Source organism: Anopheles merus, chromosome 2R (assembly GCF_017562075.2).
Source record: "Anopheles merus strain MAF chromosome 2R, AmerM5.1, whole genome shotgun sequence".
NCBI lineage: Eukaryota > Metazoa > Arthropoda > Insecta > Diptera > Culicidae > Anopheles > Anopheles merus.
Genome location: NC_054082.1, coordinates 16,814,505 through 16,835,060, shown reverse-complemented (window position 1 = coordinate 16,835,060; position 20,556 = coordinate 16,814,505). Strand labels below are relative to the sequence as shown.

Genomic DNA, 20,556 nt, shown 5'->3' with positions numbered 1-20,556 from the left:
GTCTGGGGTTCTGGAGTGTAACAAAGCCATTCATGCTCGTCTCTCCCCATATCGCCTCAGGACTTTTGACACGCAACTGCTCACTGGACATGGATCTGACCGAGGCGAAACACACGCAGAAGAAGTACTTCGACGCGATAGCGGCCTCGAGCATCGCACACATCGCCGCCAGCAACGATTTCCTTTCGTGCAGCAACAAGGTCATCACGATATCGACGCTGAAAAAGTTTCTCGAAACGCGCCAGATGGAGATCAAAACCGACGAGGATGTGAAAGCCATTATACAGGTAAGTTGGCAATAAGCTTGTATGACTCCTTTCCGTGTACTCAATGCCCCCTGTGCCGTACCGTAGCGTCACGAACCGGAAGCGGCACATCGGATCGAGAACTGTCTCAGCTTCGAGGGATTCGCCCGGTACATGATCGACAAGGACAACTACGCGTTTCTGAGCGAAATCATGCCGGAAAGCACCTACATGAACCTGCCGATGTCCCACTACTACATTGCGTCCTCGCACAATACGTACCTAACCGGGCACCAGCTGAAGGGCGAAAGCTCGGTCGAGCTGTACAGTCAGGTGTTGCTAACAGGTAATAGGGTCCGCACTGGCAAGTGGCTGTCCAGCTGGTTGTCCACTAACCGACCGCTTCTTTGGCAGGTGCGCGCTGCGTTGAGCTCGATTGCTGGGACGGGGACGATGGTACGCCCGTCATCTACCATGGACACACCTTCACCACGAAGATCCCGTTTCGGGCCGTCGTAGAAGCAATAAACAAATCTGCCTTCATTCAATCTTCCTACCCCGTGATACTTTCCATCGAGAACCACTGCTCGGTGCAGCAGCAGCAACGGATGGCGAACATCTTTCAGGTAGGTGTGCGCGGACTCTTCGCTTCCGCTTCCCCAAAGACTAGTTTGCTATCAATTCCGGAGTTGAGTTCCGAGCCGACTCCTATTCTTGGTTCCTATTGGTTCCGCAATCGAAATTGGTCCGGAACTCTGCTCCGGAATTAGAATCGGCCCAGGAATAGCAATCAGTTCCGGAATCCGAATATGCTCCTGGAATCCTGGCAATTGGAAATAGCTCCGGAATCAGAATCAGATCTGGGATTGAAATCAGTCACGGAATCTCCATTAGAATGGTTCGTACAAATATATTTGGATTTGCGGCTATCAGTTCAATCGTAGCAGCATAGTACCCAAACACCTATTCTCATGAAGATCCCGAAATCGTCTCCTAATCCGGAGCCGATTCTGATTGCGGAGTCGATTCTGCTTTCGAAGCCGATTCCGATTCTGGAGCGAAATATCAACTCCGGAGTCGATTTCAATTTCGGAACCAATTCCAGGGTTGATTCCGATTTCGGACCTACTATTCAGAATCGATTTCAGACAATTTTGGACGTAGCCAGAATCGATTCCGACGAATACTTCATTTTCCCATTACTATTATGCTCTCCCGTTCGTTGCAGGCAATCTTCGGCGAAAAGCTGGTCACCAACTTCATGTTCGATCAGGACTACAGCGACGAACCGTACCTGCCGTCGCCGCTTTCGCTCAAGCACAAGATACTGATCAAGAACAAAAAGCTGATAGTGGAGATACCGGCCACCTTATCGACCGGTTTGACGTGAGTATTTGAGTTCGCGTAGCCTAATCGCATCGCGTCCCCACAGCGAACGTTGAACGTTCCCGTATTTTGTTTCCGATTTGCAGGCGACAGAACACCTTCAAACAATCGAATTTATCCAGCAGAGCCAGTTCAATTATATCCAACACTAGCGGTAGTTCACTGAACGAAGAGTTTAGCGATGACGAGTACGAAGATGATGACGATTTTGACAATATTGATGGTAAGTGACCGCCTACCGGTCCTCTCGGTAGTACGCAAGACGCGTAACGCTCTGCATCTTCTCTTCTGCGCAGAAAAAACATATCATACAACTTGGGGATCAATAGAGGATAAGTATAGGCATAGTGTGTGCCATTCCAACATCACGCCGACAAAATCGAAAGCCCAAGACCAGGACGAACGATCCCGCAAGCGCAGCAACCAGATCGCCCGAGAGCTCTCCGACCTGGTGATCTACGTGCAAGCAATAAAATTTCGCGGCCTGAACCCCTACAGCCCGCACAACTCAATACGTGCCAATCCGAAGCAGCAGCAGCAGCAGCAGCAGCAGCAACAGCAGCAACAGAATCAACAAAGTCAGCAAAACCTGACCAGTGCCCAGATGAGTTCGCAGCAACAGCAGCAAAATGTGCTCAAGACGAGCGGGTCGGTCGTGACGGTGGGAAGCATACTGAAGAACAGCTCCGGCGACACGCTCAGTCTGCCCTCGTCCAGCCACCTGTCCGATAGTTTGTCGCTCAGCTACGACGCGTCCAGCATCAGTGGCAGCGAGTCGCATCTACCGCCGACCGCGAACTCGATTCGCAACCGCACCCTGCCGAACGCGAACCACCCCTGCTACCAGTGCTCCTCGATCAATGAGGCCAGCGCGAAGAAGCTCTGCCGGAAGGATCCGCTCGGGCTGATCGCGCACACCGAGTCGCAGCTGATGCGCACCTACCCGGCCGGCCTGCGCATCGACTCGTCCAACTTCAATCCGGTGTTTTTCTGGGCGTTCGGCATCCAGATGGTGGCGCTCAACTACCAAACCGAGGACATACCGATGCACATCAACAAGGCCATGTTCGAGGAGAACAACAGCTGCGGGTACGTGCGCAAGCCGGACGTGCTGTGGAACCGGTCGCACCTGATGTACCGGCGGTACAGCCCGCTGGAGAAGGAGTTCGACGGGCTGCACGTGACGCAGCTCGTGCTGAACATCGTGTCCGGCCAGTACCTCAACCAGGCCAGCCTGTACTCGAGCACGTTCGTCGAGATCGAGCTGCTCGGCATACCGGTCGACTGCGGCAAGCGCAAGACGAAGATCATCCGCAAGAACTCGTTCAACCCGCTGTGGAACGAAACGTTCTACTTCAAGATCATGTTTCACGATCTGGCGTTCCTGAAGTTCAGCGTGTACGACGCGGAGACGGGGCTGGTCATTGCGCAGCGCGTAATTTCGCTCAAGTGCATCCGGCCCGGGTACAGGCACGTGCGGCTCCGCTCGCCCACCAACCAGCCGCTCAACATGGCGTCGCTGTTCGTGTACACGCGCGTGGAGGAGGAAAGCCTCGACCGGTCGTACGACGAGATCGACGAGCAGTACCTGCAGCAGCGGGGCGAGAAAACGCGCGGCGGCCGGGGTGGCAATGCCGGCGGCGGAGCGGACGGTGGCGACGTGCCGGTCCTGTTCGAGGCGAGCCGGCTCGACATTGCCAACAGCCTGGAGAGCAAGGTGCCGCAGCTGAAGCGCAAAATGTTCTTTCTCACCGTGTACGACGTGGTGCCGGACAAACCGTACACGATCCTGAAGATCACGCAGGAAAGCACCACCAAGGACGTGCTGACGCAGGCGATGGGCAAGATGAACAAGTCGGCCCAGGACATGGCCAACTTCATACTGATCGAGGAGGTGTACCGGGGGTGGGAGAAGAAGGACCGGCTGCTGCCGCCGAGCCAGCGCGTGCTCGACATGGCGGAGAAGCCGCTGCAGGCCCAGGGCCACTGGAAGGGCGAGGGCCGGTTCATACTGAAAAAGATCGGCAACGATCCGAGCAGCCGGGCCTGGGTGACCTCGATCCGGCGGACGACCGACCGGCGGGCGTCGATCGCGGCCACAATGGCCGCCGGCGGTGCGGCGGGGCTGTCCGGCGCTGCCACCGGCGGCAAGGAACCGACCGCCGACGATCTGCTCGCCCTCGAGAACGTGGACAACTTCCTCGTGTGCGTGTACAACGTGTCGCAGGACATACCGTACGCGATACTGCGCGTGCCGATGAAGTCGACCGCGCAGGACGTGCTCGCGCAGGCCCTGCTGAAGGCCCGCCGGCTCGACAACCCGAACAACTTCGTGCTGGTGGAGGAGCTCAACTACAGCACCAAGGGCAACGACACGATGCAGCGCATCCTGCTCGATGACGAGAACGTGTACGTGACGCAGGCGAACTGGAAGACGATCGGCCGGTTCGTCATCCACGAGCGCAGCCAGCTGACGCCGTCGACGATCCGCAAAACGATCCTGCCGATCGAGAAGATTAGCCGCGGGTTCAGCATCAGCCGCGGGTCGTCCTCGTCCTCCACCTCGGTGCACTCGCTCGCGTCCAAGTCGCCGATACAGGTGGCGCTCAGCGACCCGACCGCTTCCTCCTCGACGTCCCGGTTCAAGTCCCGATCGGCCGGTGCGCACGAGCCGGGCGCGTCGGGCTCGGGTGTGGGCGCCAAGTCGCGCCACCACGGGCACGGTCGGACAAAGTTTTGCTCGGAAAAGGACACGTCCTTCTCGAGCACCAGCGGTGGCAGTGCGGGCTCGAAGTCGGCCAACCGGCGCGAGGTCCACTCCGAGGGCGAAACGCTCAGCGACGAGGAGACGAAGGAATCGGACATCATGTCGACGATGTCACGCTTCAAGCGCATGTCGATCAAGAAGCTAAAGTCCTGGAAATCCTAACTCGGCCCGCTGTGGGAGACGTCCGTGGACGTGGAGCCAGCCAGCTAGCAGCAGCACCGAGACCGAGACACGAGTAATCGACACACAAAACAAAACCTGGCCCAAACCAGCAAACACAAGGATGCAGCCACAAAGTAGCATCATGATGCTGCTGCTACCATCATCCTCAGCATCATCATCATCATTGTGTTCTCACAATGGCAGCCGAGTCAGCACAAAAACCCCACTAAACACATGGTGTGCGCGAGTCAGCAAGTGGCCATTTTGACTACCAGCCTACACGTTTGTTTTTTTATTGCTATCACACAGCTGTACGTCTATTGCTATTATTACATCGGCTTGCGTTTGTAAAAGGCTTCCTAAGGCTTGAAAGCGTTACGCAGATTGAAGGGAAAAACGAGAAAACCGTTGGAGCGTTCGGGAAAACGGAAAGGGAAAGTGTTGTAAAAGAAGGTGGGCGCGCTTGGTTTTATGCTTCAAACTACTAGGACACTTGATAGCATAAAAAACCCTGCTCTCCCCCCCGAAGCCTAACGCGCCTCAAACTAGTTAATGTAGACTAATGTCCGTAAGGGTTGGACCATCCGCAATACCAGTTTCCTGTGATTTTGTGCCCATTCTCTCCTCACACGCTCACGTTCAGGCCCTCCGGCAGCCATCCCCGCCCAAACCCGAAGCGAAGCGGAGGAGCAGAGCAATACGGAGGGCACTACCCACACAAACGCGCATTATTGTAGGAGATTAATCTTGATAGATGGGAGTGGGAGAGTGCACGATAGGGCCACAGATACGAGATGAGGTGGAGTTAAGATGAAAGGGTTAATAAATGAAAAAAAAAAAAAAAAAAAAAAAAAAAACAAAAAAACAGACGCATCTTTACAGCAAGTTGCAACAATAAACAGTCGTAGCATATGCTAATCATATTCACACTCTAAATCCCACACTCCTGGTTCGTAGTAGCAGAGCCGTGTTACAGACGTTACAGACGTGCTCGACACTAATGATAGATTCAATGTTCGTGCTATGGGCACCCCGTATCGTGGCAACAGTGCGGAACAGGAGCGCATCGCCATAATGGGATGCGCGATTGAAACGTTAACGATGACGAAGATATGATAGTATTAGCAGTAATTGATTAACCTACCATCCTCTGATGACCACCCCATGCCTCTCCTGCGCCTACCCACCTACTCCCCAACAGTTCCCGAAAAGGGAAAAATGCAAATAAAGCAAATAAGTAAGCAAAGAAACAAACAAACAAGAGCAAAGCAAACATACATGTTGATAACACGTTAATAAATATTTAATAAGCTAGCGAGTTCAAGAAAAAAGAGCGAGAAAGAGAGAGAGAAAGTGTGTTAGCAGTCCAGTGTGGAATAAAAAGTCGAAGTGAAAAACAAAAACGATATTAGAATAGAACAAAAAAAGAAGAAGCAAGGAATGGAGTAATAATATCAAGCATTTGGGGCGCAAATAAACGAGAAAGTGGAAAAATGGAAAAGCGCGACAGAACGAACGATGCACTGGCGGCAGAAACAAACCATGTGATAATAAAAAGAAAGAAAGAAAGAAAGTTTAAATTGGATATACATTTTTGAAGTATCAGATTGTGACCTATTCTTTCAAAACCAAACAAAACTAAAGAAACCATTGAACGAACTAGTGGGAGGAAAGTGTTATATTTTATATAAACCTTCTTACACATACACACAACATCACATTTCCTTCTACACGGACATGTGGCATAGACACACACACACATACACCTACACACAAACATACACCTACATACAAACACTCAATGAGTTAAATCGGGAAAATAGCTGTACAACAACCAAAACAACCAAAAACCAACCAAAGCTCAACACGAACAAAGCCCGTTCGATGGTGTGAGTGTGTGTACGTAGAAGCGTAGAACGTTCTTTGTTAGGGACGATAGTACTACAGTACCCCGCAACAGAACCTCACGTGTACAACATTTCCAACAACAAAAAAATGGAACATAAAACAATAGCTCTACAAACAGAAACAAATAATAGGGGAAAAAGTAGGAAAAAAACAACTCCACCCTCCGGAAAACAGATAAAACTAAGCAAACACTATAAAACATATACAATATATCTCGACACACAAAATGGAACGTAACCATATCCACCACACGAAAGCAACGGGGTGACAACAAAACTACAAGTAAACAGCTGCAAAAAAAAGAAAACATGTACACGCAAATAGCGCAAACAATTACCAGTAGCATAACCTAAAAAGTGAACAAAACTGCTTCGTTTTTAATAACAGTCTACAACATGCATTAAAAATAACTGTTACCCCAAACAGCAAAATGGCAAAGTGTGTCGTTAGTGACTATCCCTGATTCCCTTTCTCTCTATCTCCTTCCCGCCTACCTTATCACTGGCCACACCGACAACGCTTAATGCCGCGCGCCAATGTTAATAAAGCGTTCTCTTTTTTAACTTGTTGTTCAATGAGAGAAAGGAAATAAGTAACAAAACAAAACAAAATGAATCTAAACGAAACGAAATCGACAAAAAATGGCAAAACGACACACAACAACAACAACAAAAAAACAAAACAAAACGAGCAAGCAAATATAGAAGTTAAACGTACTCGAACAAATAATTAACTAACGCGCTTTACTTTCATTTAATGAAACAAAAAAAAACCAAGAGAAAACATAGCATAGATGATAATCGTTTTCATCGCGGGGCCGAATGAATGACTATAGCATAAAGTACTGTTTATAAATAGAGCTAGAGTTATACCCTTTTTATCAATCATATCACCCTCCGCACCCGTTGTCCAAAGTTTTCATCTTACATCATCCCCCTTTTTCCAGTGAAAACACACAAAACACACACTCTCTCTCACACACACACACACACACACAAGCATAGAAGCACCTGAACCAGAGGAGGAAAAAACAAAAAAGAAAACAAATACAAAAACCATATCCTACCACACTACCACAGGACCCAAGGATTCCTTCTATTCCTAAAAGGACGTAGACAACATTACAAACAAGAAGAAACAGAGATAAAAAGATAAAAAAAAGAAAACCAAACAAAACGCAACAAGCTACCCACAAAAACAAACTTAACAATTTAGCGTTACACGGAATTGAAAAGCAAAGTAATAAAAAGTAACAGTTTATTCTTGATGTTTATATGTGTCAATATCTGAGATTTGTACGAATATTTATATACACATTAGTGATGAAATAGTAGAAGAAGGATGAGGAGCACACCGACGCCACACAAACCACCACACAACCACGCACACACATTCACACGAGACAAATGCAAAGGGGCATGTAAAAGGAGATCGTACATTAGAGGGTAGGGGGAAGGGGGGGAGGGGGGTTAGTAAAATCATTAACAAACAGCTGCAACAAAATCCCAAAACACCCCGGAGCAATGCATGCGACGTTGCCTATTGCAAAGTAATGGTAATATACATAATAAAATTAATAATAATAATAATAATAATAATAATAATAATAATAATAATAATAATAATAATTAATAATAATAATAACATTAAAAAATAAACAGAAAAAATGGAAGTAATGCATATAACTAAATAAAGAAGTAATAAATATCAGACAGTACGATAAATTAACGCTAACGGTAACGGACAAACAATAGTAAAATGGAGAAAATTAACACTCAACAAAAAAAAAGTAACACTAGTAGCAAGTAATTTAATTACAAGTGCAGCAAATGCAGACGTTAGATTTTTTTAAATAATAAAACGAAAAATCAAATAAACAAAAGGATGATTCATTTTCGCGGATGCAGACTGCATCGCGGCTGCGTGGATTGGAGTTATTCAAAATGAGATTTAAAAAACAAACGTAAAGAGGACACGTGGTGTTCTAGAATCTCAGCTTAAAGCATCTAAGTACACATTGCACATCGCCTGGACAGTTGGTTCGTCCTGGTAATCAAAACCAACTTCATGCCACCCATATGCACACCAGGTTCATGTGAGCAATACACTTCAATCACACTTGTTCCTTCCATCACGTTTCATGGCGCTTACTAGATCCAAAAAAAACCAACACCTTTTTTCATATTCATAAAGCAACAATTAGACAAGCACAATACTCTTGACTGGTTCAATTGCAAGCGCAAGCATCTCCTTTTCGCATGAATTGCACAACATCCGTAAGTGGTTTAAAGCTAGCTCTAGAATTTAAGGTAAGAACTGCAGCAGCAGCAGCTGTGCAAAGCTTACATCACATCAGCATCAAGCATTGCGGTAGACGGAAAACAAAGCCGCAAGACGGAAGATGAACAAATAAACCTAACATTGATAATAAAAATAACTCACTAATAGCTTTAAATTTGTACGCCACAGCTTTGTCGATGGTTTTACTCACGTGAGAAGATGGGCTATTGTTTGTTTCTCTCGGTCAATGTGCGCGACGACTGTTGCAAAATCGGATATTACATTACGGAAGATTCTCCACGTCGGGGAACGGTTTATTGAACCACACACCACCTACATACTACACCGCTATGTCTACTGTGATGCTTTACACGTCACTGGGTGCCGGCAACCTGGAACAGTTGCTCCGCAAGCTCCGCCACACTCTCAGCACTTTCGCAGTGCTTCAGCAAAGCGCTTGAAATGGCAGACTCACCGTAGTAGGCGCCACTGATCGCGCACGCCATGCTACCGATCGTATCACAATCCCCACCAAGCGAGATAGCATACTCAAGCGTATTGCGGAACGATTTTCGATCCGTCTGAAAGCAGATGCACGCAATTATTTACATACGTTTACTTACAACTGACAGAAAGTTACTCACATCCTTCAGCAGGTCTTGCGTGTGCCGCAGGAAGCAGTACACTGCCGTGGGGACGGAGTACAGCGCTGCCACGCTGTGTCCCAACAGGTTCAACACATTCTCGTCCGACGGGTCCACCCGATGGTCTAGCAGGGTTTCCATGTTTTGCAGCTGTTTTTCGTACGCCTTTGGGTTTGCATCCAGGTCGGGATCGTTTCCCTTTTCTATCTCAACCATGTGCTGCTTCAGCTCGGCAAGAAATGCTTTCCAGCAGAACGGTTCGTTCGGATTCAACAGTAAGCTCTGCCGGATGGCCAACGCCTGCAGGATCGCCCCGTTCACACCAAGCACGTTGGTGTGCGTTATCTCAGACGATTCCTTCACCAGCCGGACCAGCTCGTCGATGCTCTTGTTCACGCAGTACAGTGCGACCGGGGAAATGCGCATGGCTGCACCGTTACCGAACGATCCACTACCGTTGAACTGAGCCATGGCGGGGCACGTCGGATCGGAGATCTTGGTTTGCCGTAGTTTGCGAAACACTTCCCCCACCGCTGCTCCGTATCCGCGGTTCGGTTCTTTGAAGAATTCGACCACATAGTTCTTGGCCAGCAGCTTTTGCGAGTATCCACTCGGGTCGACCAGCGCTCTCGCCGTTTGAATGGTCATTGCCGTATCGTCCGTGTACTTTTTGTACGGAGCTACAAATATACCGAAAGGATTGTTATACCAGCGTCGGAAAGAGCCCTTTTGCTACGAACCGTTAAATGGGGGCCCTTCCAGTTTGTCAAGATTTTTCTTTAAAATCAACTTCGCTCCACTGTCCATGAGTTGCCCTTCGAATGGTGCACCACAGCAATCGCCTACCAGGGCGCCCAGCAGACTTCCTCTGAATTTCGATAACATTAGTGACTTTTCCAACATCGTTTTCCAACACTATCGTACGAGCGTTATCTAAAAATGTTAACAAAGCACCACAACAAACTGCAAAGCACTAGGTTTTAATCGCCCACTTTAACGCGCACAGCCGGCGTAAAAGTAAAAGTAAACAAACGAATCAGCTGATTAGCGTGCCCGGTGAAAATAGTATGACAACTCTTTTGCAATCGTTTCATAATTTTAGGCGATTTTTGTAGCATTCAGTTGATAGAAAATGGCTACATAACGATTGCTCATGATGTGCTGATCACAATGAAATATGCATTTCAATTATGAAAATACAAATCTCGGCTTGTGTGGATTAACTACGAATTAAACGGTCATTCAATTTAAATGCCATCTGCCCGGTGGAAAATCAAATATATCGACTGCAACTGACAGCTCCTCTTTCCGAGAATGCCAAAGTGGAATATAGAGGAGGTATGTGCCTAGCATCTGACAGGTTGCCATTTTTAGATTCAGTTTGACAACAGCCTCAATGTAACGGGAAGAATACCAATTTATGAGGCGCAGTGGTTGAAAAATTTAACTTTTTAGCGCTAAACGAATCTTTGTCAAATGTAAATAATACGTTTATCATACACATTTAGCAGCAGCACATGACAACTGCCTTCGGTTCAGATTTTCTGTTTTCTTTCTAATGCCTTGATGGCCAAATATTCCACATGACAATACCTCCTGTATGCCCACTTTGCCGAGAAATGTAAATAAACAAAACATCCTACCGTCGCAGTGCGCGGTTCTAAAATCGATACCATTATCATCTACAAGCTGCCCGTGCCAATGTAGTGTTGTCCAAATGTAATTGTTCGTAAAAAAAAAGCAAGAGCGATAGCAACAATGACCGGATTCGTAGCGGTGCATACGGGTAAGGGATGGGAGGTGTTTCAGGATGAATTCGCAACGGTGTACTGACCAGCCCCATCCTTCCTAAACCCACAGGTGCGGGAAACTTCCTCGACGAGACGCTGTACGAGCACGTCTGCCGAGAGGCGTGCAATCAGGCGGTCAACGTGCTGTACGCGGGCGGAACCGCGTTGGACGCATGCGAGCGCGCCATCGTCCTGCTGGAAAACTCGACCGCCACGAATGCGGGCATCGGCTCGAACCTAAACTGGGACCGAAGGGTGGAGTGCGACGCGTGCATCATGGACGGTGCGTCGCTACAGTTCGGTGCCTGCACCAACGTGACCGACGTCAAGAACCCGATCAGCCTGGCACGCCACCTGTGCGAGCGACAATCAAAGCTACTGAGCTTCGGCCGGATACCACCGATGGTGCTGGTAGGGCAGGGTGCGTCGGCGTACGCGCGCGAAGTCGGACTGCAGCTGGTGCCGGCCGAGCACATGATATCGGTGAATGCGGCCAAAAAGTACGACCACTACCGCTCGCAAATCATGCAGTACGAAGAGATGAACCGGGCCAAACTATCGCCCCTGGACACGGTCGGTGCGGTGTGCGTCGATGCGGAAGGTTCGATCGTGGCCGGTTGCAGTTCCGGCGGCCTAATGCTGAAGCTGAGCGGCCGGGTGGGACAGGCGGCAACGTACGGGGCCGGCTGTTGGGCGCTAATGGACGAAAGCACCAGCATGTCGGCCGCATCCTGCACCACCGGCAACGGCGAGTATCTGATGAAGACGCTGTTCGCCAAGGAGCTGGTGGACGATCTGATCAGCTGCAACTGTCCAATCACTTCGCAGCATCTGACGTACAAGAAGAAGCTGCTCGAGTCACCGTTCCTGTCGAAGCAGAAGGCGATACACGCCGGTTCGCTTTCGATCATCTACAACACTGCCAGCGGGGATGGCGATCTGCTGTGGGCGCACACGACCAACTCCATGTGCATCGGGTTCATGTCGACCAAGCAGAAAAAACCCAAGGTGGGCAAAGGGAGGAAAAACAACGCTCCATTGTCGTGCATAGCATAGCATTTTAATTTCAAACATTAATGCATTTCCCGTTCTCTCTGTGTGTGCTTTTCAATGCTTTTCCTACAGTTCGTCCTATCGAAGCTTCCACAGAATCTCACCTGTGGGACGAAGCCAGTCATCAATGGGCACCATTTCAAGCTGATCTAAGACAACAGAAAACAGAAGGACCAGCGCAAACGCGTACTATGACACTCAGCACAAGAGCAACTAGCAACTACTACAACCTAAAGTGATTCGCAATCTGATAGAGAGTTACTAGTTCCAACCAGAGAAATTTAATCCAGAGATGCTACCTTCCGATATTCCTTGTATAGAAATAAAGCCTAACCACGGCCAACAGTTCAATTATCCTAGCATTAACATACATAACCATCGTAATCGTAATAATCTCTCTCTTTTCCTCTGAGTGTATATCTACGTGCCGCTCGGCAACACGCTATTTTTCTCCATCCACCATTTTACGCTTCTTTGGGGCACTCTCGCCCGTATCACTGAGAACCAGCTCGGACCGAAGACCAATCTTCCGGTATGTGCTGCCAGCACTTCCGCTACAGCTTTGCGTATCACTACTATCTTGGCTACTACTACTACTACTGCAACTACTGCTGTTGATACTGACGCAGCTTCCCATGGTCCCATTTTCATCTTCATTTTCCGATTCCCACCATTCCGACAGATAGCCCGCATCACTGGTCGAACGTTTGGGGGTGGAGGAGCTCAAAGACGACCGAGACGATCGAGGCGATTGGGGCATCGCCTCAAACAGTAGCATCTGGCATACCTCGTGGATCTGGCTGTACTCGTACCCGGTAGCACTGGTTAACCGGTCGCTCCAAACGGACACACGGGGCGTGAGACAGCGGGCCGCCGCAATGCAACCGGCAGCAAGCAGTGACGGCTTAACGGTGGAAAGCTTCAAGTGCTGCAAGGTGGCTTCGAGAATTGTGGAGCTTGTCTCGTTGATGTGCTGCACTAACAGGGCCTTCGAGTCGCACCCGTTCCATGGTGGCGAGACGGCATCCCAATCCTGCTGAACGAAGGAATGCATCGCGAAGATGTCCAGAAAGGTGGCCGCAGTTGGGATGGTTATGTGCCAGTCGAAGAAGCACAGGATTGCCACCTCCAGCGCGATGAAATCGGCCGGTCGGTACACGTTGGCCAGAAACCCGTTCAGCCGGGTCGGCGACGGTACGCTGGAATCGTTTTCCTCAATCTTGCACGCCAGATACAGGCACGTGAGGGCGACCAGTTTGAGGCGACGGACCGCGATCGTGTGGTTGCTCATGAACACGTCGAGCAGATAGATTGCTGCAAACGAGAAGATTGTGGGGCGGGGGGGGAGGGATTTTTATTTGGTCATGAAAGGAAACTGCCGGCGGCGCACAAACAAAAGCGCATTTTGAGATCAACAACATACCGAGGTGAACGGTCGCTCGACGGTAGGACTGCTGCTTGCAAACGTTCAGAATAAGCTGAACGGAGGACCGTCGGTGCTCCAGCTGGGGCGAGATGAAGTGTACGTTCATTCTGCGGGATTCGCATTCTTTCAGCGTTTCCAGTATATCCTCGTCGTATTCGGTGCAGTACGGGGCGTTAAAGAAAGTATTCCAACGCTCCATGTTTTCAGTCCTGTTTGTTCAATCAAAGCACATCAATGCAATCAGCTGCTGTTAGGCTGCACTTGGGCATTTAGAGGAAAAACTCACAATTTTAACACATCAAAAAAAAAACGGGCAAAACACGACAAAACACGAGCACAAGCACCACAATGCTGCAAAACAGCTCCTATTAGTATTTTCGTGCGCTAAGAATACTGCGAAGATTGCTGAAACATTTCACGCCGCAACTGCTTGAAAGGCAAATTCCGTTTGAAATGTTGCAACGTCATTCGACGAGGGTCGGGTTTTGCTTTATACCAGCACGATGTGCACCGCGCACGGTTCATTTCGCGCCCGTTGACCGACGGGCGGTCCCACTGTGCCCGAAGTTTGACAGCGGCCGTAGTTCAGGACGAAAGCAGAGAAGGGAGAGAGAAAGGAAAGAAAGCAACAATAGATAAAAAAGGGCAGTTTTCTAAAAGTCGCGACCAACAAATTCGTGCGATCGTGGTAAAAACAGCATCATCCCTGGGCTTGCCCGGCGCCTGTCCCGACCATGGAAAGACGGATAAAGTTGAAAACACTGAACGAACACATCACCTGCGAGATTTGCCGTGGCTACTTCATCGATGCAACCACCGTAACCGAGTGTTTACATACGTGTAAGGCTGTTGTGTGTGGTGGAGGAGGTGGAGGATGAGGAGGAGGAGGGCCCGTTTGCCGTGGTTGACCGCGATAGTTGCGGACACAGCACGACCGACCCGCGACTCACCCTTTTTCGTTTCGTTTCGTTTCAGTCTGCAAAAGCTGCCTTGTGAAGCATTTAGAGGAAAACAATACCTGCCCAACGTGTGAAAATGTTATCCACCAGTCCCATCCGCTGCAGTACATCAGCTTCGACCGGACGATGCAGGACATCGTGTACAAGCTGGTGCCGAACCTCATGGACAGTAAGTAGGGCAATGGGGTTGCGAGGGATGGAGCAGAGAGTGGTTTTCTGGTCCGGCCCCGGGGAAGCAAGCTTAACCGCTCTCTCACACACACACACACCACACCAACGCACGTTCCCTTTTACCTTTTGCAGATGAGATGCAGCGGGAGCGCGAGTTTTACAAATCGCGCAACCTGCCCTGCCCGAAGGATATGCCGCAGGTGCACGACAGCGACGATAAGGCGAACGAGCAGGCGCACCAGGAAGCGGACTACCACCGGCAGGACGAGCAGGTTAACGTGTGCCTCGAGTGTATTAGCGACAAGCTGCGCAACCTGAAGCGACGCTTCATCCGGTGTAGTTCGCAGATCACGATCACGCACCTAAAGAAGTTCCTCGCGAAAAAAGTACTGAACGGTATCGACCGATACAAAGATGTGAGTGTGTGTGTGTGTGTTTGTGTGCAGGAGCCAGTGGGAGAATACAGAGAGAAAAAGAGAAAGAAAGCGTATAGGAGAAAGTCGGACGATGCTAATTTGCTTTCCTTTTGTCCCGTTTTAGATCGACATCCTGTGCAATGACGAGCTGCTGGGTAAGGACCACACGCTCAAGTTCGTGTACGTGACGCGGTGGCGCTTCAAAGACCCCCCACTGAGATTACAGTATCGGCCCCGAATCGACCTCTAAGCAGGCCAGTGGTGATGGTGGTGTACATTTTGAGATGTCCAGATAGGGGGAAGGAGCGACAAATGCACTTTTACAAATGTGTTGTTAGCTCTTCCCCCGTTCCCCCCAGCCATCCCGAATGCACACGCGAGAGAAGGCTTACGGATGGGAGGGGGAAGGGTGGACTGTGTAGATAAGATACTTCTTAGGGGTGTGGGTGTGTGGACGCGCCCGTTCGTCCTTCAGCTCAGTTGATGTGCAGCAAAACCCGAGCGTCCGGTGATATCAGGAGGAGGTTTATCTTTTCTTTTCGCAGTGTAGCACAACGGGAAAGCACAGGGCATTTTATCCCTACATCACCATTCGTCTTCGTTGTTGTCGCCGGGCCAAGGTGCGCTTGGATGTTTAAGAAGCAAAGAAAGGGAGGGGTTTAGAAAAAGATTTGTTTTATGATCTAGATTTATATGTTTATGTGTTATTTAAGCAGTGTATGTGTGTACATAAAGAGAGCAGGCGGAGGAATGCGCAGATGCGGAGGAACGCTCCCATCGTGCCGTGGCGGGTGTTTGCTCCGCAGAAGCAGAAAGGTTTTATCTAGACTGCCAATGCCAATGCGTTATGATGAATAACGCTGGCAGAACAGTGGCAACGGAACGCGGTGCGTGTGCAGTACGAAATGTATAGCAAAAATTTGGGACCGAAAGGACGAAGCGAGCAGGAGCAGTCTACAAAACGGTGGGCCACACTGTGCACGACTCGTTGCACATAGGTGCGTGTAATAATTCTCAATTAAAGCAGGCTAGGAGAAAGTGTGTGTCTGTTTGTGTGTGAATGTAGGAGCGACTCGATCACAAGATCACTCTCAAGAGCATGACGTAGTAAAAACAAAAAAAGATGATCTGTATAAGTATTACAATAAATTTATATTCTAAAAACGTGAAACAAGAAAACGCTATCTTTGGACGAGAAGCCCCGCGGTGGTGATAATGCTGAGAGCGTTCTAATGATACCGAGGCGCAGCATATCGCAAGATGTCTTGTCGATGCGAACCTTTTGACCCGCAGCGTAACTATCTCCATGCCGAGCGATTAGGTCTTATCGGCAGTCCCGAAGTGGCAGACAGATACGGTGTGCCTACTAATTATGCGCCGTGGTGGTGGCGGGTATGCTAAAGGGCTGCTATGCTACAAAAACGTGTCTAGCGTGTCTAGCGTGTGTGTGTACGCGAGAGAACAATTAACCGATGCAATGACCCGTGAAAATGCGCCGCTTCTTACATTGACCCACTGAGTGTAGATTTCTATTGCTAAGTCTGTCTGGAAAACAATCGTCGAACGCGTGCAAAGCGCTGGGACCAGTTTCTCAGGCACGTTTACGTTTGGCCGTACAGTAAGTATGCTGACGCACTGGCTGGCTCGATGGCTGACCATTCCTGTTTCGAACCGGTCACGAAATTTACTTTCCTGTCGCACTTGACTTCCGATTGTGTGCGCGCGCGCCCACCAGCACACTTTGAACCGGTTTCCCATCGACCGTGAGTGGGGTGAAAGAGTTGAAAAATTGAATTCGTTTCCTTCCCTTTCCTATGAGCTACCTATTCGCTTTAACTAGAGGCAGGTGCTATTTTTTATTTGGCAATTCCTTTTCATGCGGCTCATGCTTCTTAAACGCACCCTTCACCAACAGAGCACCATGGCCAACAAACGGGGTTTGGGGTACAATTTGGGGAGGGAGAAGCCAGACCAGACTCTGACTCGGACGGATCGCGTGAGACAATACAAACACTCGTTCGCGCCGGCCGCTTAAGCCCAACGGGGGAGAGATCGTTGCTGAACAAAGTCAAGGTTCTTTCAATTCCATGCCGCATTGCTCCTCCGATGCGATTTGCACGCCGTTGTTTTTCTCGTGTTCTTTTGAAGGTCGTCCTATAATACTAACACACGCTGTGGCATTCCGTGGCACGGTTGCGAACAATTGATGTTTTGTTTCATGTTTGATTCATTTGCCGTTCAAAACAGCAATATTACACTTTATTTTCACTTAAAGTTTCGATCAACGAATTCGATGCACGCTCAACTTTTAACAATTAAACAACAATGTGCGCCAGTGGGACTGTGTGCTGACTCACAGCTTAAGGATTTTTGGCGGTTTACGATTTCTGGAATGTGTTTGTTTTTGTTTTTTAAGTAAATCGACCCCATCATGGAATGTACCGTCACAAAACGGTGGAATCAATGTATAGAAAGAGAGAAAGAAAGAGAGCATACAGTGGAGTTGAGATTCGGGAAGGACGCGGACGTGGGGTGCGGTCTTCCCCCTCCCGTAGGGGTGCTTAGACGATTACCATCTCTGTTTTGGAGTCTTTGGTAATCAGCTTCACCAGGCTGCCGTTGGCGGGACGCTCCTCTCCCTTGGACCACTTGTGGAACAGCCTGAAAAGTGAATAGCGCATTGAAGCACGGTTTTGTCGACGGACAACACCAGCCCCACCACTCTGTACTTACTCAGAAAGGAACTCGAGCGGCGTCCAGGTGGACGTATCCGCATCCGGCATCCATTTGCGGTTCATCGGCGTATCGAGCGTGACGGGCAGGATGGACACGACGAGCGAATTGTCCGGCAGGCCCGACTTCTCGCCGGCCAAACTCTTCGTCAGCTGATGCACGGCGGCCTTCGCCATACCGTAGCCAATCATACCCGGGGTACCCTCGAGGGCGGGGTTCGCTCCCGTCAGCACCAGCAAACCGCCCGGCTTCAGATGGTTGGCACCGACCGTCGCCGAGATGGCGGACGACCACACCGACTGCTTCCACATGAGGTCGGAGCTCTTGGCAAGGTCTTTCTTCGCGTTGCCACCGGCCCAACCGCCAGCGACGCAGATGATGGCGTCGAGCGTTTCGCCCTTCAGCTCGGCACCGACCTTGCTCAACACGGCTGCCTCCTGCGCCACCCAGTCGGCGTCACGGTCCACCACGATGTTGGCGTCGGCCGCATCGTTTTCCGTCAGATCGATCGAACCTACCCACTGCCCAAGGACATGTGCGGTCGAGATGCGGTGAAGGGAAGCGGTGTGTGTGTTTGTTTGAATAATCATTCACTTTCCACCTATTCTCAGTGGGGAAAATTGTGCCAAAGTGCAGCACTGCATCACTTACCCAGTTGTTCTTTTTGAAGAACTGCACACACGACGCACCGAGAGCACCGCGGCCACCGTAGATGAGAATCTTTCCCGAAGCCATTTTCTGTGATTCACACACTTTTTCTTCGTTCTTCGATCGATCGAACGCGAGAGCGGCACAAGTGGATGAGGAGATAGGTCTACGTTCTCGGACGGTTGCTAAGCGATTAAATTCAACAGGTTACTTCGTTGCTCCCTCGTAAAGACAACTATCGGTGGCGCTTGCACTCAGCCTCTATTTGGAGGGGGAAATACTTGGGAGCGTATTCTCTCGGAAAGCGAAAAACAGAAAATAGGTGATGCAAGAATGCTAATTATCAGTGGCATTTCAAGAAGAATGAAAAGTACAACAGAGTGTTGAAAAAAATCTCAGTTTCTTAAAAAAAAGGACAAACTTTCCAATTTTCTAATTGGCCCACAGCAAAAGGGTTAACAAAAGCATTACAACTCTACAGTATAAACTTACGACGCCGTTTTGACAATTGAAGCATGAAAAAAAACACAAAAAAGAAAAACACTCGAGGCGAATTTGGTTTCGCGTCGAGTATTGCCGAAACGCCGTACTTAATTGCTTCGTAGTTCAGTTTATTGTGATAAGTATTGTACGTGTTTAGAAAGTTAAGACTTTAAAGTTCATAGAACATTGTATTTATACGTTGAGTTTATTGTAGGAGTAAGTACCGTGTGGGTTGGTGTTGCCGGTGAAACCGTTCTCTAACCTCAATCGCATCTGTTGCAGAAATCTTAGACCGCTGTAAACCATGGGAGTGTGGAGCCGATTTATGTCGAAAAAGTTATTCACGGGCACCGTAATCGGTGTGGTAGGTGGTGCATCCGGTTACTGGTTTGCGTCGAACGCGTTCGAACGCCAGACGGTGGAAAACTCGTTCACAACCAACTATGAACCGTCCCCCTGTGCCCGATGGGACTGGAACTGGGACCAGTAAGTAGCGCGGAACTTACAGGGGAAAAACGCGTCGTTTTTTTGACACTCATTTTGTACCCCTCTCTTTTTAGTCGTGACCCAAAGAGCCTTGTAAAGCCACTGAGAAAGGTGGACGATCCGGAATCGCAGAACGATTACAACAAAGCGGTGGAGATGAAGAAGGGCCGCGCCATACGCCATCTGATCCTGGTGCGCCACGGCCAGTACAACATGGACGGGCTGACCGATGCGCAGCGTACGCTAACCGAGCTGGGTCGCCGGCAGGCCGCACTGAGCGGCGAGCGGTTGAAGCAGCTTGCCCTGCCGTACGATGAAATTGTCCGTTCGACGATGACCCGGGCACAGGAGACGGCAGAAATCATTGGCAAATCGTTGCCGCATCTAAAGCTGATCAATTGTCCACTGCTCGAGGAGGGCTCCCCCATTCCACCGGAACCACCCGTTGGCCACTGGCGTCCGGAAGCGTCGGTAATTGAGGGTAGCGGTAGAGAGGGTGCGGGTAAAACAGACTGTCTCAATGATGAACACGCCTTCTTTCCCTTCCATCCCATGTGTGCCCCTTTTAGCAGTTCTTCCAGGACGGTGCTCGGATTGAGGGTGCGTTCCGGAAGTATTTCTACCGTGCCGATCCGTCCCAAAAGTCGGACTCGTACACCATCATCGTGTGCCATGCCAACGTGATACGGTATTTCGTGTGCCGGGCACTGCAATATCCGGCCGAAGGGTGGCTGCGCATTTCCCTTGGCCACGCTTCCCTGTCCTGGGTGTCGATCTATCCCGATGGGCGGGTGTCGCTCCGCACGCTGGGCGACTGCGGTCACATGCCGAAGGAATGTCTTACGCGATAAAGAATGCACCAGCAGGCAAGTATTTTTTAAAGTGTTCATGGTGGCAGTCGGACTACCGTGGTAATCTCCGAAAGATATCGTGATGTCTAGAAATAAGAATTAACACTGAAATGAAAATGATGCCGCTGTGCTTTTTGGCCAATTCATG

General features: G+C 49.6%; 7 protein-coding genes across 17 annotated transcripts in view; 4 read left to right on the top strand and 3 right to left on the bottom strand.

Annotated features, from left to right (window-relative positions):
- Positions 1-8,247, top strand: part of LOC121599830 (1-phosphatidylinositol 4,5-bisphosphate phosphodiesterase epsilon-1-like) — a 55,689-nt gene extending 47,442 nt beyond the window's left edge. For all 7 annotated transcript variants that reach the window (XM_041927971.1, XM_041927920.1, XM_041927963.1 and 4 more), the window contains 6 exons: positions 61-287; positions 354-591; positions 660-871; positions 1,474-1,631; positions 1,718-1,854; positions 1,928-8,247. In XM_041927971.1, coding sequence (XP_041783905.1) covers positions 61-287; positions 354-591; positions 660-871; positions 1,474-1,631; positions 1,718-1,854; positions 1,928-4,560 — 3,605 coding nt within the window. In that variant the 3' untranslated portion in view covers positions 4,561-8,247. The remainder of the gene's footprint in view (positions 1-60; positions 288-353; positions 592-659; positions 872-1,473; positions 1,632-1,717; positions 1,855-1,927) is intronic.
- A 779-nt stretch (positions 8,248-9,026) lies between these two features.
- On the bottom strand, positions 9,027-10,431 carry LOC121599871 (ADP-ribose glycohydrolase ARH3-like). The gene is made up of 3 exons (XM_041927980.1): positions 10,133-10,431; positions 9,393-10,072; positions 9,027-9,329 (listed from the first exon to the last, which is right to left on the bottom strand). The coding sequence occupies exons 1-3, from the start codon at positions 10,293-10,295 to the stop codon at positions 9,123-9,125; spliced, it is 1,050 nt and encodes a 349-aa protein (XP_041783914.1). The 5' UTR covers positions 10,296-10,431; the 3' UTR covers positions 9,027-9,122.
- A 573-nt stretch (positions 10,432-11,004) lies between these two features.
- On the top strand, positions 11,005-12,399 carry LOC121588601 (threonine aspartase 1). The gene is made up of 3 exons (XM_041906716.1): positions 11,005-11,178; positions 11,253-12,190; positions 12,308-12,399. Exons 1-3 carry the CDS (start codon positions 11,151-11,153, stop codon positions 12,386-12,388), a joined length of 1,047 nt encoding a protein of 348 aa, XP_041762650.1. The 5' UTR covers positions 11,005-11,150; the 3' UTR covers positions 12,389-12,399.
- LOC121588600 (cyclin-J) lies at positions 12,223-14,217 on the bottom strand. 2 transcript variants are annotated; one of them, XM_041906714.1, is made up of 3 exons: positions 14,158-14,217; positions 13,659-14,087; positions 12,223-13,549 (listed from the first exon to the last, which is right to left on the bottom strand). In XM_041906714.1, exons 2-3 carry the CDS (start codon positions 13,858-13,860, stop codon positions 12,678-12,680), a joined length of 1,074 nt encoding a protein of 357 aa, XP_041762648.1. In that variant the 5' UTR covers positions 13,861-14,087; positions 14,158-14,217; the 3' UTR covers positions 12,223-12,677. The 2 variants fall into 2 exon arrangements, with proteins under 2 accessions (XP_041762648.1, XP_041762649.1); XM_041906715.1 differs by having other exon boundaries at positions 13,659-13,870; positions 13,948-14,168.
- On the top strand, positions 14,216-16,394 carry LOC121588604 (polycomb group RING finger protein 3). The gene is made up of 4 exons (XM_041906723.1): positions 14,216-14,501; positions 14,637-14,789; positions 14,924-15,207; positions 15,332-16,394. The coding sequence occupies exons 1-4, from the start codon at positions 14,396-14,398 to the stop codon at positions 15,455-15,457; spliced, it is 669 nt and encodes a 222-aa protein (XP_041762657.1). The 5' UTR covers positions 14,216-14,395; the 3' UTR covers positions 15,458-16,394.
- A 1,034-nt stretch (positions 16,395-17,428) lies between these two features.
- On the bottom strand, positions 17,429-18,807 carry LOC121588603 (dihydropteridine reductase). 2 transcript variants are annotated; one of them, XM_041906722.1, is made up of 4 exons: positions 18,592-18,807; positions 17,941-18,461; positions 17,781-17,868; positions 17,429-17,594 (listed from the first exon to the last, which is right to left on the bottom strand). In XM_041906722.1, the coding sequence occupies exons 1-4, from the start codon at positions 18,673-18,675 to the stop codon at positions 17,586-17,588; spliced, it is 702 nt and encodes a 233-aa protein (XP_041762656.1). In that variant the 5' UTR covers positions 18,676-18,807; the 3' UTR covers positions 17,429-17,585. The 2 variants fall into 2 exon arrangements, with proteins under 2 accessions (XP_041762656.1, XP_041762655.1); XM_041906721.1 differs by having other exon boundaries at positions 17,429-17,868; positions 18,592-18,806.
- Positions 18,808-19,107: 300 nt separating this feature from the next.
- LOC121588602 (serine/threonine-protein phosphatase Pgam5, mitochondrial) lies at positions 19,108-20,528 on the top strand. 3 transcript variants are annotated; one of them, XM_041906719.1, is made up of 5 exons: positions 19,136-19,216; positions 19,286-19,287; positions 19,354-19,557; positions 19,632-20,028; positions 20,127-20,528. In XM_041906719.1, the coding sequence occupies exons 3-5, from the start codon at positions 19,376-19,378 to the stop codon at positions 20,406-20,408; spliced, it is 861 nt and encodes a 286-aa protein (XP_041762653.1). In that variant the 5' UTR covers positions 19,136-19,216; positions 19,286-19,287; positions 19,354-19,375; the 3' UTR covers positions 20,409-20,528. The 3 variants fall into 3 exon arrangements, with proteins under 3 accessions (XP_041762654.1, XP_041762652.1, XP_041762653.1); XM_041906720.1 differs by having other exon boundaries at positions 19,108-19,287; positions 20,130-20,528; XM_041906718.1 differs by having other exon boundaries at positions 19,108-19,287.
- The last annotated feature ends 28 nt before the right edge of the window (positions 20,529-20,556 follow it).

Bases quoted from the DNA above. Each gene is read 5' to 3' on its own strand.
- LOC121588603 (XM_041906721.1), bottom strand. From the start codon at position 18,675: ATGGCTTCGGGAAAGATTCTCATCTACGGTGGCCGCGGTGCTCTCGGT. The intron at 18,462-18,591 runs GTAAGTGATGCA...GTCCTTGGGCAG, and splicing joins TCTTCAAAAAGAACAACTGG to TGGGTAGGTTCGATCGATCT. The intron at 17,869-17,940 runs GTAAGTACAGAG...TTCACTTTTCAG, and splicing joins CCGCTCGAGTTCCTTTCTGA to GCTGTTCCACAAGTGGTCCA.
- LOC121588604 (XM_041906723.1), top strand. From the start codon at position 14,396: ATGGAAAGACGGATAAAGTTGAAAACACTGAACGAACACATCACCTGC. The intron at 14,790-14,923 runs GTAAGTAGGGCA...TACCTTTTGCAG, and splicing joins GGTGCCGAACCTCATGGACA to ATGAGATGCAGCGGGAGCGC. The intron at 15,208-15,331 runs GTGAGTGTGTGT...GTCCCGTTTTAG, and splicing joins GTATCGACCGATACAAAGAT to ATCGACATCCTGTGCAATGA.
- LOC121588600 (XM_041906714.1), bottom strand. From the start codon at position 13,860: ATGGAGCGTTGGAATACTTTCTTTAACGCCCCGTACTGCACCGAATAC. The intron at 13,550-13,658 runs GTATGTTGTTGA...TCTCGTTTGCAG, and splicing joins TCGAGCGACCGTTCACCTCG to CAATCTATCTGCTCGACGTG.
- LOC121599871 (XM_041927980.1), bottom strand. From the start codon at position 10,295: ATGTTGGAAAAGTCACTAATGTTATCGAAATTCAGAGGAAGTCTGCTG. The intron at 10,073-10,132 runs GTTCGTAGCAAA...GTATATTTGTAG, and splicing joins GGAAGGGCCCCCATTTAACG to CTCCGTACAAAAAGTACACG. The intron at 9,330-9,392 runs GTGAGTAACTTT...ATCTGCTTTCAG, and splicing joins CGCAAGACCTGCTGAAGGAT to ACGGATCGAAAATCGTTCCG.
- LOC121588602 (XM_041906718.1), top strand. From the start codon at position 19,376: ATGGGAGTGTGGAGCCGATTTATGTCGAAAAAGTTATTCACGGGCACC. The intron at 19,558-19,631 runs GTAAGTAGCGCG...CTCTCTTTTTAG, and splicing joins TGGGACTGGAACTGGGACCA to TCGTGACCCAAAGAGCCTTG. The intron at 20,029-20,126 runs GTAATTGAGGGT...TGCCCCTTTTAG, and splicing joins ACTGGCGTCCGGAAGCGTCG to CAGTTCTTCCAGGACGGTGC.
- LOC121588601 (XM_041906716.1), top strand. From the start codon at position 11,151: ATGACCGGATTCGTAGCGGTGCATACGG. The intron at 11,179-11,252 runs GTAAGGGATGGG...CTAAACCCACAG, and splicing joins ATTCGTAGCGGTGCATACGG to GTGCGGGAAACTTCCTCGAC. The intron at 12,191-12,307 runs GTGGGCAAAGGG...CTTTTCCTACAG, and splicing joins CCAAGCAGAAAAAACCCAAG to TTCGTCCTATCGAAGCTTCC.